The sequence below is a fragment of the Rhinolophus sinicus genome, linkage group LG10 (assembly GCF_036562045.2).
Source record: "Rhinolophus sinicus isolate RSC01 linkage group LG10, ASM3656204v1, whole genome shotgun sequence".
Taxonomy (NCBI): Eukaryota; Metazoa; Chordata; class Mammalia; order Chiroptera; family Rhinolophidae; genus Rhinolophus; species Rhinolophus sinicus.
In genome coordinates, this window is record NC_133759.1 from 31,078,509 (window position 1) to 31,092,676 (window position 14,168).

The 14,168-nt window shown below is 36.1% G+C and overlaps 1 protein-coding gene across 1 annotated transcript in view; it reads right to left on the reverse strand.

The window, feature by feature from the left end:
• PIK3R4 (phosphoinositide-3-kinase regulatory subunit 4) overlaps positions 1-14,168 on the reverse strand; it is a 59,673-nt gene that overhangs the window by 10,232 nt on the left and 35,273 nt on the right. The window contains exons 10-14 of the mRNA XM_019725969.2: positions 13,319-13,520; positions 12,173-12,360; positions 11,146-11,356; positions 8,688-8,853; positions 1,826-1,990 (exon numbers count right to left, since the gene is read on the reverse strand). Of these exons, the coding sequence (XP_019581528.2) occupies positions 1,826-1,990; positions 8,688-8,853; positions 11,146-11,356; positions 12,173-12,360; positions 13,319-13,520 (932 nt within the window). The remainder of the gene's footprint in view (positions 1-1,825; positions 1,991-8,687; positions 8,854-11,145; positions 11,357-12,172; positions 12,361-13,318; positions 13,521-14,168) is intronic.

Genomic DNA, 14,168 nt, shown 5'->3' on the forward strand with positions numbered 1-14,168 from the left:
ATACCATAAACTTATTGGCTAGCCTCCTCAATCAGAACATATCTTGCTCTCACACATACTAGTTTAGTTTTATCTCTTAGATCAAGAGTCAGCCAAATATTTTCTGTAAGGAGTAAATATTTCAGGTTTTGCCAGTTACATACATCTTGACAGCATACTTTTTTTTTTTAACAACCCTTTGAAAATGCAAACATCATTCTAGTTTATGGGCCATACTGCAGGCTGTAGTTTGCTGACCCATGTCTTAGATAAACAATTATATTCACAAACATTCTAATATGAACTGTGTTCCCCCTAAAGCGATGATGAAAAGTCCAAATGCCAAATAAAATGTGAAAAGGTGCCACAAATTCTAATTATTAGGAGCCATGACAACCGTTGATCTGACTGAATGAAGCAAACCAGAGAGAGAGAGAGAGAGAGAGAGAGAGAGAGAGAGAGAGAGAGAGAGAGAGGACTCGTGGCAAGGTTTCTTTGGAACATACTGTGTCAGGCACAGTGAAATCTACACATCCAGGCACAATCTCCCAGTGTAGGTAGTCAACGTTTGCTTAGGGAAAAGACAGTAACATTCAGAGCAACAGGCTCTGTCAGCTGAGAGGTAACTATGCACAGAATGAGAACATCTCTGTGTCCTGCCAGCACAGTCATCACACAACACTTTCTGCCAATAGCTCTTTGTTAATTCACATGCAACTCAATAGGTATATTGCTGTACAGTCATCCTCTGCTGAGACAATTTCAAGGAAAACTGGCAGGTATTGGTTTTTCAGTCAAAAGCCATATATAATATGTCCTGGACAAAAGGTGCCCAAATCTGTTTAGTGAGTGTACTAAAGATAAAACATATTTTTAATTGCAAAGGCAAAACAAAATAATAAACAATAAAACAATACAAATAATAAAATCCTAGGTGGTCCAACAAACATCCTTTTCTGCTTCAGCTACCCAATGGCCATGACTTTTAATCCACTTAACTAGAAGCATCTGCTCATTCTGCTTTCTTCCAATGGGATACATCACCTCTACCTGCCATGCCCTACTCGACTACCCCCTTTGCTGGCTAACTTATTTGTGGTCTCAACTCCTCTGGGCCTTCTTCCCTGCTCCCTGCAAGCTGGCTCCCCGGTCCCTGTAACAATGGCACGTTATCACACTGTTCTCTGATGTACTTCTCCCACTACACTGTAGTTACTGAAAGGATAACGTATCTTATTTGTCTTTGGATTCCTCAGTGTGTAGCACACACCAGTCAGTTGAAAAATTGTTCTGCTTTATCTTTAAATATCTTATTTCACAAATGTTTAATCTGTAGGCAACCACAATTTGTAGTGAAGGAAATTCTTAAATAAAACCAGCCAGTATTTTGTTTTAGAATGATAAGCAAATCATCGGACTTAACACTACACTTCATGTTCCCATCAACTTAATGCCAAGTAACAAAATGCTGACAACATCTGAGTTTTCTTTAATGAAGAACACTCATTGTCTCAAAACCAGCCACCCAGAGGTCTGCTTTTAGTAGCTGAGACAGAAGATGTAACTGACAATTAGATTCTTCAGACACATTCCAGACTGGGATGAGCCCCAAGTTCAAAGTTGCCCTTCTGATCTTTTGAAAAACTGGCAGAAAATAAAATACGCAGACATAGTTTTCTAAAACTGACTACATGTGACAGATTTGAGTTGGAAACACAGCTTTATTTCATGTGCTTAAAAAAAGAAGTACAATGTACTAGGCCCTCAGTTGATCCAAACTACACTGGAGAGAGAAGCATAAATTACACTGATGCACTAAATGCTATTTAAAAAACGCAAAAGATACCTGCTTTGTAGAGGATGAATTTTAGGAGACTTGGGCAGCTTAGAAGCCTCGATTCCAAGAAGCTGAACAGCACCATTGTCAGATGCTACGGCCAAGTAGTGGGAACCCTGGCAGAATGTGAGAGTCTTGACACGACCTCCAATGCGGCTGTATGTAAGAATAGATCTGCTCAAAAGAAAAATAAGATTGTATTTCTGAAAGGCCATGCGAGCATTATTATTGCTAATATTATTAGCAATATATATAGCAGTATATATAAATTATTAGCGATATATAAATATCCATGTGATTTTTTTTCTTTCAATTAAAATGTACTGGGGTGACAACAAATAGTAAAATCACAAAGGTTTCAAATGCACAATTCTGTAATACATAATCTATATATCACATTAATCTACCATCCAGAGACACATTATTAACATTTTGTTATATATTCTTCCAAAGGCTGTCCTATGCATAGTATAATATATTCATATTTGCTTTTTAAATAAATATGGAACAGTATTTTATATTTTTTATTAATCATGTCTCTACAGTTCACTTTTTCTTAATAGCTTTGTTGAGATACAATTCACATACCATAAAGTATAACATTTCAAAGTGTACAATTTGGTGATTTTAGTATATTAATGAAATTTTGCATAGAGCATCAGTATATAATTCCAGAACATTTTCATCATTCTTAAGAAACCCAAAAAGAAAGCCACTTCATACCCACTAGCATTCAGTCCCCATTTTCCCCTTCCCCTTAAATATTCTATGAATTTGGCTACTCTGAATATTTCATATAAATGCAGTCATACATGATGTGGCCTTTTATATCTGGCTTCTTTCACTTAGTATTATGTTTTCAAGGTTCATCCATTCCTTTTTATGGGTAATATCTACTCCATTGTGTGGATATACCACATTTTGCTTATCCATTCATTCAGCTCATGAACATCTGTGTTGTTTCCGCCTTTTGGCTATTATGAATAATGCTACTATAAACACCTGTGTTTATATATGTCTCAAACCAGGGCCTACAGGGGCCCAGGCAGTATGGTACGTGAGTAACGAGAACCAAGGACAAAGTAATAGTAGAGATGGGAATTCCAGTATCCTCAGTCTCTCACGCTTTCTCTCTCTCCCCACCTCTTTTAATACTGAGATATAATTTACAAATCATAAAATTCACTTTTAAAGAGATTTATAGTATAGTCACTAAGTCTTGCAACCATCACCATTATCTGATTCCAGAACATTTTCACCACTCCAAAAAGAAACCCTATACCCAAGTCATTCCCCAATGCTCCCTCCCTGCAGCTCCTGGCAACTGTTAATCTACTTTCTGTCTCTACGGATTTGCCTATTCTGGACATTTCATATAAATGAAATCATACACTATGCTAGCTGGTCTTTAGATCAGCATAATGTTTTGAAGGTTTATCCGTGTTGTAGCGTTGATCAGTATTTCATTCCTTTTTATGGCTAAATAATACTCCATTGTGTGGCTGTACCACTTTTGGTCTATCCATTGAACAGTTGATTGACATTGTAGTTTCCACTTTTTGGCCACTATGAACAATGCTACACTAGTGTGTAGATTTTTGTGTGAACATGTTGTCAACCGTCTTGGGTGTATACCTACAAGTGAAACTGCAGCATCATAAGGTAACTAGCTCTATGTTTAGCATTTTGAGAAACTGCCAAGCTGTTTTCCAAAGTTGCTGCATCATTTTATAGTCCCACCAACGATGTATGAAAGTTCCAATTTCTCCACATCCTCTCAACATTTTTTATTGTCTTTTTTATTATAGTCATTTCAGTGGGTATGAGGTGGTATCTCACTGTGATTTTGGTTTGCCTTGCGCTAGTGACTAATGATATAGAACATCTTTTTGTATACTTATTGGTCCTATTTGGAGAAACATCTATTTGAATCCTTTGTCTATTTTTCAGTTGTTGCCTTTTTACTGTTGAGCTGAAATAGTTATTATATATTCTGGGTACTTAGATATATGGTTTACAAATACTTCTCTCATCTCATTTCACTTTCTTGTAGTGTCCTTTGAAGCACAAAAGTTTATAGCTTTGATGAAGTCTCATTTGTCTATTTGTTCTTTTGTCACTTGTGTTTTTGATGTCACATCTCAGAAACTATTGCCTAATCTAAGATCATCAATAATTACATGCTATGTTTTCTTCTAAAAGTTTTATAGTTTAGCTCTTACATTTAAGTCTATGATCCATTTTGGAAAAATTCTCTAGAAATCCATCCTTTTGCATGTGGATACCATTAATAACAGACTGTTTTGTTCACGCTGTTCTTTCTGCCACAGAATTGTTCTGGCACCCTTGTCAAAAATGATGATCTGAAATTATTTCTGCAGGTTAGTTCTATCCCACTGATTTATACCTTTATCCTTATGTCAGCAAAACACTGTCTTTATTTGCTGTGGCTTTGTAGCAAATCTGGAAGTGTGAGTTCTCCAATATAGTTCTTTTCTTTTCAAGATTATTTTTCGCTATTTAAATATTTTGAATTTATGAATTTTAGGATCAGAATGTCAATTTATACCAAAAAAAAGGTAGCTGGAAATTTCATAGGGATTGCATTGAATCTATAGATTAATTTGGGAATATCGTAACAGTGTTAAGTATTCTACTGAATTAATATAGTTGTGTCTTCCCATTTATTTAGGTCTTCTATAATTTATTTCCATGATGGTTTGTAGTTTTCAGTATATGAGTCTTGTACTTCTTTTATTAAATTTATTCCTAAGTGTTTTATTCCTTTTGATGCTACTGTAAATGGAATTATTTTCTTAATTTCCTCTCTGGATTATTCATTGTTAGCAAATAGAAATGCAACTGATTTTTGTATATACAAATACAGCATAATCTTACATTCTACAACTTTGCTGAACTCATTTGTTACTTCTAACAGGATTTTCTTTTTGCTTTGTTTATCTTATTGATTAAGATAGTCTACAGATAAGATCATGTTATCTGCTAACAGAGATAGTTTTATTTCTTCCTTTCCAACCTGTACACCTTTTATTTCTTTTCTTTATCTAATTGTCCTGGCTAAAACCTCTAATGCAATGCGAAATGAAAGTAGCAAGAGTGGACATTCTTATCTGAACAGCCTTAAAACTCAATCTCTGAGTTTATTCTTAAAGTTGTTTTCTTAGGATACAGACATCATAAAAGCTTATGATACATATTGTCAAAAAACCCTTCAGGTATGATGGATATATCAACTATATTCCACCAAAGGCACTGTATGAGAATGCCCAATGGCCTGGCGAGGTTTTCATGCAACTTGGCTTTTTCATTGCATTTGGGAGCTGCCTGTAAAGTCCTTTTCTTAAAACTCTCTCTTCTGTTCCAGTCTAATATAACTTAAACATTTTTCTCTCTCTCTTTTTCTGACCCCTCTTTTCCTGTGTCCAAAATTCAACTTCCTACTATTCAGGTCTCAGGCCTTCGCAGATCTTTATAACTCTTTACACTCCCTTTTCTTCAGAGTAGCCATACCACTCAAAAACTCTGACTTCCAACACTACCTACCAGTGACTCTAAAATATGTAACCCTAACACTGGAACCATCTTACACACCCTTCAATTGTTTCAATTCTTCATTGGGACAAAACTCCATTTAGATGTTTTACCATCAAATTCAACAAGCCCCAAATTCACCAATCCCCCCTAAAATTGAGAAGCTAAATGAGTCAGAAGTAGGGTAGCACAAGAAGCATATATGGAAAATATAACCTAGACTACTATAAAGGATTAAGTTGAAAAAAATCTATGTAAAAGTTTTAAAAAAACAGCAATTTTCCAAGAACTAGCCCTAAGGGACAAACTAAAAATTGAACTCAAATAAGAAAGAAGAAAATGGCAGAGCCAAGCTCCAGGTGGCCTAAATCACCAATCATAATTCAATTAGAAAGTTAGGACTGGGAACTGGGTTGTCAGTCAGCCAACATAATACATAGGGGAAAAGCCTCAGCAGTCAGAATGTATTAGTAACATTTCCTAAGAAAACACATGAGTTTTATTGCTCTATCCCAGGCACTAGCTGTCCCCCCTTGGGTCTGGCAAGAATAATTGCCTCCTCCCTCATCAGAAGGCGGGTGATGACAGCAACACATTCTCTTCCCTTTCCCTCATCCCCACTCTGTGCCTGGGATGAACCATCTCCAAGCCAAGGCCTATTGCACTCAACAAGAGAGCAGGTGTTACAGCAAAGCAAAAGAGCAGCTGAATCCAGGGGAAATTCAGTCTCCTAATCATCACACAAGCTTCCCAAAGACTGTAACAGTCAGGTAAAATGCCACATTTTCTGGGACCCAGTGTCTGAAATGTGATACTTGGTATACCACTGGGATACAGAAGGCATGGATCTGTGATAAAAATTATTTGGGAATGAACACGTAAGGTTTTGCAAACTTAATAGATGATTCCAAATTCTTTCTTGAGAAGTTTATTCATGTCAGTTAAACTTATCCTCCAAATAGAAGGGACAATGAATGCAACTGACGATGATAACAAACAAACATTTGGAAAGTAATTATCAGAAGAGATGTTTAAAATACTTATAAAAACGCTAATAACAGTGGGAGGAAAATCAAAGGAATAGTTGTCAGCAGAAAGGAGGCAGGGATTTTATGTGGAAGAACATGAGGGGAACATTCAGTATGATGGTTATGTTCTGCATTTTTAGAGCAGTTTAAGTTGCACAGGTGTATGCATTTGTTAAGACTCATGGATTGGTTTACGTAAGATCTGTGACTTCATAACATATGAATTTCATGCCAAAAAGAGAAAAAAAGAACTTTAAACAAATACAGAGCTCCAGTTAATGATATGCATGCTGAAGTTTTTAGGGGAAGTGTACTAGTATCTGCATCTTACTTTGAAATACATTTTATGAACCTGAATTGACAGGATGCATAATTACATGACACAGCAAATACAGTAAAATTATTAATTACAGAATCTGTGTGGCAAGTGTATGGGTGTTCACTCTGAGACTCTTTCAGCTTTTCTTGTAGGTTTGAAAATTTCATAGTAAAATGTTGACAAAAAATTGCTACATGGAGCCAAGATTCTTTTATCAGTTTCTGATTTATGTCCTGACGAATGCAATGTCAAGAGAGAATGACTGTGAAAACAATAATTAAGCATGGTGTAAAAATATAGAGCTCCTTTAAATAAATAAACAGCACAAAAAATTGTATCAGATTGGCAAAAGTAGTAAACTTTTGAGTTGTTTTAGTTATCACAGGTATCTTGTTGTTTGATGATTTTGTGGTTAAATATGGTCAATGAACTGGTAACAAGAAAAGCACTAGAGATTACCCCACTTCATTTATGTATATGAGATTCAATTATGATTTTAGTAGCTTTCTTTTCAGACCCAGACCAAACTAGGCACAGAACAAATATGAATATGGCAGCATTGATGGGAATGGGGGTCTGGGGGGAGGGGGGGGCAGACAAAACAGACTGCATATCAAGTAGGGACATAACTATGAAACTGTACAAATTTAAAATACTTCTTATAATCACTTATCAAAATCACACCATGCACATTTAAAGTCTTTGGGATTTCAAGTCATAAACTATCTCCATTTTGACCATAACAGTGAGGCAACGGTAGTGTGTGTTTTCCTTACATGGCTTGCCAGTCCATCATTCTCTTGGCTCATACTCCATCTAACCCATTCCGCAAACCTTGCTGGCTATACCATCAAAACAGATCCAAAATCTGCTCACTTTCATTACCTCCACCTCTTGCTTAAATTATTGTAATGGCCTAACTGCTTCTGCCCTGCCCCTCTTCAGTCTATTCTCAACACCAAAGCCAGAGTAATTCTGTTGAAACCTAACTTAAATCGTGTCTCTCTTCTGCTCTGAACCCTCCAAAGGCTCCCCATCTCACTCAGAGGAAAATCAAAATCCTATATGGCAACCTACAGGACCCTATATAATCTCACAGCCCTGCTTCTTGCTTACCCTGCTCCACACACACAGACCTTTCTGCTGTTCCTCAAGCAAGCCAAACATCTTCCTACCTCAGGGCCTTTGAAATCCCTGTTTCCTCTGCCTGGAATGTTTTTCCCTAAAATATCCACATGGCTCAATCCCTCACATTTTTTTTTTTTTAATTTTATTGGGGAACATTGGAGAACAGTGTGTTTCTCCAGGGCTCATTAGGTTCCAAGTCATTGTCCTTCAATCTAGTTGGAGGGCGCAGCTCAGCTCCAAGTCCAGTTGCCGTTTTCAATCTTTAGTTGCAGGGGGCACAGCCCACCATTCCATGTGGAATTGAACTGGCAATCTTGTTGAGAGCTTGCGCTCCAACCAACTGAGCCATCCGGCTGCCCCTCCAGAAGCTCAGCAGCAGCTCGTTGCCTTCAATCTAGTTATGGAGGGCGCAGCTCACTGGCCCATGTGGGAATCGAACCGGCAACCCTGTTGTTCAGAGCTCGCGTTCCAATGAACTGAGCCATCGGGCCACCCTAATCGCTCACCTTTTTCAGGTCTTTCCTCAAATGGCATTTTCTCTGTGAGGTATTCTCTGGCCAATTTATTTAAAATTCTACTCTACTGCATTCCCTATACCTCTTCCCTGCTATACTTTTCTCCATAACATTTTTTACCAAATAACACATTGTATGTTTTACTTAATTATACTATTTATTGTCTGTCACCTCCCACTAGAAGGAAAGCTCCACAGAAAAGGTATTTTTGTCCATTTATCATTGCTGTATCTCTGGTACCTAGGACAGCACCTACCACAGTGTAAGTACTCAATAAATATTTGCTGATTTAATGAATGAATGAATTGACTCTCGTAAGCATATTTTACCTGGTAGTAGTGGTCTTCCCCTCCATCTTCTGGCTATTCCAGATTTTCACTGTACCATCATTTGAACATGTTGCAAAAAGTGAGTGTTCATCAGAGACTCTAATTCGATTCACAGCAGATTTGTGTTCATGAAGATGTGCAACCAGTAGCCCTTTAGGACGCCAGCCTAAGGAAGAGCAAAGGCATGTATCTTAATCTGCACTTATCCATATCTTTCCCACATCCCCAACTATAATAACCAACAACCAGCAGAGCAATTGTAAGAACTAAACAAAGGATATCAACAGTTAGCCAATCCAGAGTGGTCTACTGGACCATGACCGTTATCTATTGAGTAGGACATCCAAGATAGCAATTAAGTGTTGCTCAAATAGCCTTAGAAAGACTGCACCTAGAGTCCTTCTCTAGTGTCTGAAAACTCACAATAGTCACTTGGTACCCAGAAAAACCCTGACTACTTGCTTAGTAGCAAGAGGTAATGACTTTCCTGAACAAGAGAAATCGATGCTAGGAAGGCAGCGTAAGCCTGAAAAGTCTCAAAAACCCAGATCCACTATATAATAAATGTCTGACCTTAAGGAAATTTCTGAGTTTCAATTTCCTCAAATTAAAATGCAGGAAATACTACTTAACCCAAAAGGTCATTATATGGCTAAATGAGATGTATAAATAGTCTGACGTTATCCCAGGCCCACGGTAAACACTCAGTGTTTATTTTCTCTCTACCCGCAATCATTTATTCTATGGTATCCACATGTTAACATACATGGTATTATAAATTACAGCCTCAGAATGCCCATGGATTTTCTAGTACTTTCTTTATGACCTCTATACCCTTTTGTTTTATTATATATTTTTTGTGTGTGATTAATTTCTTCTAATAAATTATAACTTCCCTGAAGTCAGAGACCATGTCTTATGCATTATGAATCACAATACCTAGCATGTCCTTGCATAGAACTGTCTTTACTATTTAATGAATAAAATTATGTATTAAGTATAACATTTAATCATATTTAATGTTAATCTTTTCAAAATAAAACAAAACTGAAAGCTATGTTGAAGATTATGCTATATTAGGGTTAGCACTGTGCCTAATTAAGTGATAACAATGTCATTTTATCATGAAATGATTTCCTTTTACCAAGAAACAAAAATGAAACCAATACTACTGCCAAACCTGGCTTACTCGACGATAAAAAATGTTTCCTGTTGGATCTACAGCCCACATGTGTGGGAAGAACAGCTGGATGTGATTTTTAAGGATATGCTGGATTTGGAAGTGATCAAAAACACTTTTCCAAGAAGTACAGATAATCTACCAGGTTAGGCTGAACATTTCTGTCTAGAGAAAACCAATTTCAAGCAACCACTCAAGTGTGGAAAGAAAAAATAAAGAGCCCAACAGTCACTGCACATTTCTTAAACCACAAAACTTGACACCTTTTCTATGATTATTGAATAAAATGTATAACTTCACTTAAGTATAAAATGCAACTTATAAAGACAGGTTCTCTGGTAAAACAGTTTATGGTCAATTTTTTTGTTTGTTTTTAAAGCAGGGCTGGTAAATAATATCGAACTATATTTCAGAAATAACATAAATATTCCAGGATATTTATTTTGGTAAGAAAATTTATGTGATTAGAGATTTCACTTACCAATTAAGAATATTTTCTAAATCCATAAGTCACTGACCTCTACCAGCATTTTCCCTGCATTCACAATAGAAACCCATGGGAATTCACATAATTTTTAAATCTCTACATATTAACACACTACACCTTTCTTCTCAGTTTTCAAGTTAAATTTTGATTATTAAAATGTACATACAGAAACTCATTAAAAATGTTTTTCAAAATCTGAAAATCTATTATCAAAGGCTAGCTCCATGAACTGGGCAAGTCTGTTAACAGAGCTGAGGCACATCTTTTTCTGAAATAGCTCTAAATTTCTTTTAAATCTTCTCAGAACATAGGAGTGTTTCCCCAAAATCTTAATGTCAACAATTGTTGAATGGTGGGGTTATAGGTGATTTTGTTTTCTTTTAAAAGTATCCATTATTTTCCAAATTTTACCTTTTTTTAAAGAAAATTAATAGATGTTAAAACCTTCTATAATGAAAAGTTGGAGCTATTCCAAGAAGCCTGACACTCAATGAGAAAGTGGCATGACATTGAACAGGCAGGTAAAGCCTTGCATGATAAGTGGGGGAAAGTGACCCCAGGCAGGCTAAAACAGTAAGTGGCCTAAAAAGACACTGCAAGTTGCCTCTAGAGCTAAGATCCACACTCCATAAACAGTGACTTAAGATTTCTCACTTATTGCTTCCTCCTCTAAGATTCCAAAGTGACAGTTTGCTCTTACTTCCTTTCCTTGGTAATTATCAGTACCCTGCATCCGATTCTAGGCTTCAGCACCTAGGGTGGAATGCAACTCCCTCCAATGGCATTTTTACCAGGTGGCGGCGGTTTACTCTCCCATTCAGCGTTTTCCATCATCTGCTTGGCTATCCTCTCAGCATTACACTGCTCCCGCTTTTGTTGTATGAGTTGCTGAAGTTCAGTTTTACAAGTTGTGATCCGAATCTGGTAGGTGGACGGTAAAATTGTACTACTTAAAACCTGTATTGTTGGTTTTCTACTTTGGACATTTGTCACTTCCGGAACCTGCAAAAAAAACAAAAAAAACAAAACAGAATTATAGGCAATTATGTCATAAGCAAAGTATATTTCATATAAAAATGTATCTATGTTCTCTTTATTCACTATCATCAGCTTGTTGTCCTTATTAATGTACCAATCTTTAAATCCAATGACATGCTTAAATGAAATGACATGTTCAAATACAATATGTTTTCAATGAAAACGTTAAAATGAAGTTTAACCACAAATATTACTCAAAACTTCTACACTATTAAAAAAAAAGTTATCAGTGCAGCAAAAACATTAAATAAAAACTCTCATTAAGTGAAAAACAAAATTTTGTCAGATGGTTCAGTTAATATGTATTATATTTTTCATTTAAAATATGACTGGCTAGGGAACAATTACCTTCAATTGCAAATTTATTTCAAATATATCAAAATTATCATGACATTTCTCATGCATTGCAAACTTGGGACTTTTCTTCTCAGAAGTATTTTTGGTATTTTACAGATAGAACTATGTCATATTTGAAGAATAAAAAGATATTTAAAAGGTTCACTGTATACTAATTATAATCACAGTTCATAATGATGTCTTCAACCCACAATTTCAGATCACTTTATTGGTGAGAACTCTAAAACGAGACCTTTTTGATGCATTTAATAACTAGATTTCCCCTTGGCGATACAATTAAAGATAAACTGTCTTAGAAAGAAACATGTCCTCCAACAGCACAAGTCACTGTATTCTTTTTCCAGTACAGTACCCAGCTTTTAAACATCCCGAAGCGTAGAATGAGATTGAAAGAGAAAAGGACTATTGCCTAGGTGACAATACCTGTGGAGAAGTTGACAAGGGGACACAAATGCCAGCAGAGGACTCTGAACGAGGAGCCTTCCCAGTCTGAATCACCTCCTGGTCACTCCCTTTAGGTAGGGCCTGTGGGATGGTCGGTGGTTCCAGTGACCCAAACATGCTTTTCCATTCTTCGTTTACATTTGAGTCTTGTTTCACATGTTTTCTAGCTATGAAAACAGATTTCAGAATAGTCTAAAGGAAGCCTCTAAAACTAGTATGTGCTTTTATTGCTTCTTTTTTTTGGTGGGGAATGGACTTCACATCCTATTTGTTCTTTATGATCTCCAATTTATTTATATTTATATATCAACTCATTAACCTCACTTCCATTTCTTGGGCAGATGGAAAAGATGTGCTTTCGATGGTATTAATAATTAGACCTAATTGTTTCTTAGTTTCCCCAGGCTAGCTCCATTGCAAGTAACCACTTCATCTGAAGAATCAACAATAAAAACAAATTTTTCAAATGTCACTACTAAATATGACCTCTCTATTTCCAGTATCAGTTACTTAGAAAACAAAATAAAAATAGAATAAAAAAATCAATTGTTATATAGCTATCTCCTGACTATAAACAGAAGAGAAACCATTTATTTTTTATCTTTGTCCAGTTACAAAAAGTACTAAGTTCTAGCATTACCAAATAATAACATGAATTGCCTCCATAACTTTGTAAACCTCACGAACTCTACAGTTTAATGATATACTACCATATTATTTTACAAAAATAAAATAATACATATTGTTTCACAACTTGCTTTTTCTCTTACTTAATATGTTGAACACTTACCTAACCATTCACCTATTAATTGACACTTCAATTATTTCCTTTTTTTGTTTTAATGGAAAACATTCTTATACACGTTTCTTTGCATGCATGTCATTGTTTCTTAGAAGAAATTTTGGCAGGTTACTTAATCTCTTAACTGTTAGCTCACTTCTCTACTTTTTCTCCCCTAAATCTTCCTGCTATGTAAGCTAGTCACTGTATTTAAAACTTCCATATCTGGTAAGTGTGACTTTTATTTTATTACTAATTAGCTAAAAGTAGCTTTATGAAATAACTAACAATACAAGCTCAACACACACACACACACACACACACACACACACAAATGTACCAACCTCGCTTGTCATCTGGTTCCTGTTTGGTTTTAACAAGATCAACTTGTCTCCCAGTTATGCCCAAGGCTGCCAAATCAATTACACCTTTCTGGCTACTATCATGAAGATGGCTTTGGTCCACTATATTGGCCTTTGCTTTGTTAGATTTCATCATGAAGTCTTTTAGTGCCAAAAGTTTGTCTTCTTCTTCCTCTGTCATTCCCTAAAAACAAACAAAACCATATGTTCTCGGTTATTTTTTGCAAGTAATAACAACAGGCCTCAGAATGACTGACAAATGAAAGGGCAAGCTACCCAATTTAAAATTCTAAGAATCAGAATGGTAAAATCAAGCAAGCAAAGTCAAGAGAAAAAGGAAGTATCAATACAGAACCATATCTCACTATTCTGAACTCCCAGAACACACTCTCTCCATTGGGGCACTTTCTACTTTGTATCAAGATTTATATCTTCACTTTCTTTCTAAATGGGAGTATTCAAGTATAATACATCTTTGAAATCTCCAAAGAACTTAATGCAATGGCTGGTATCGCCAATGAACACACAAATTACAAAGCAAAACAGCCTTATGTTGATACGGAGTAAGTTTTAGTGGTCTAGATAGATCAAGCTAGTAACAACATTCCTGTAAACCAAACCCTGATCCAGAGCAAGGCCCTAAACTCTTCAATTCTATAGATGTTGAGAGAGGTGAGGAAGGTGCAGAAGAAAAGGATGAAGCCAGCAAAGGCTGGTTTGTGAGGTTTAAGGAAAGAAGCTGTCTCCATAACATAAAAGTGCAGGTGAAGCAGCCAGTGCTGATGTAGAAGCTGCAGGAAGTTATCCAGAAGAGCCAGCTAAGGTAATTAAT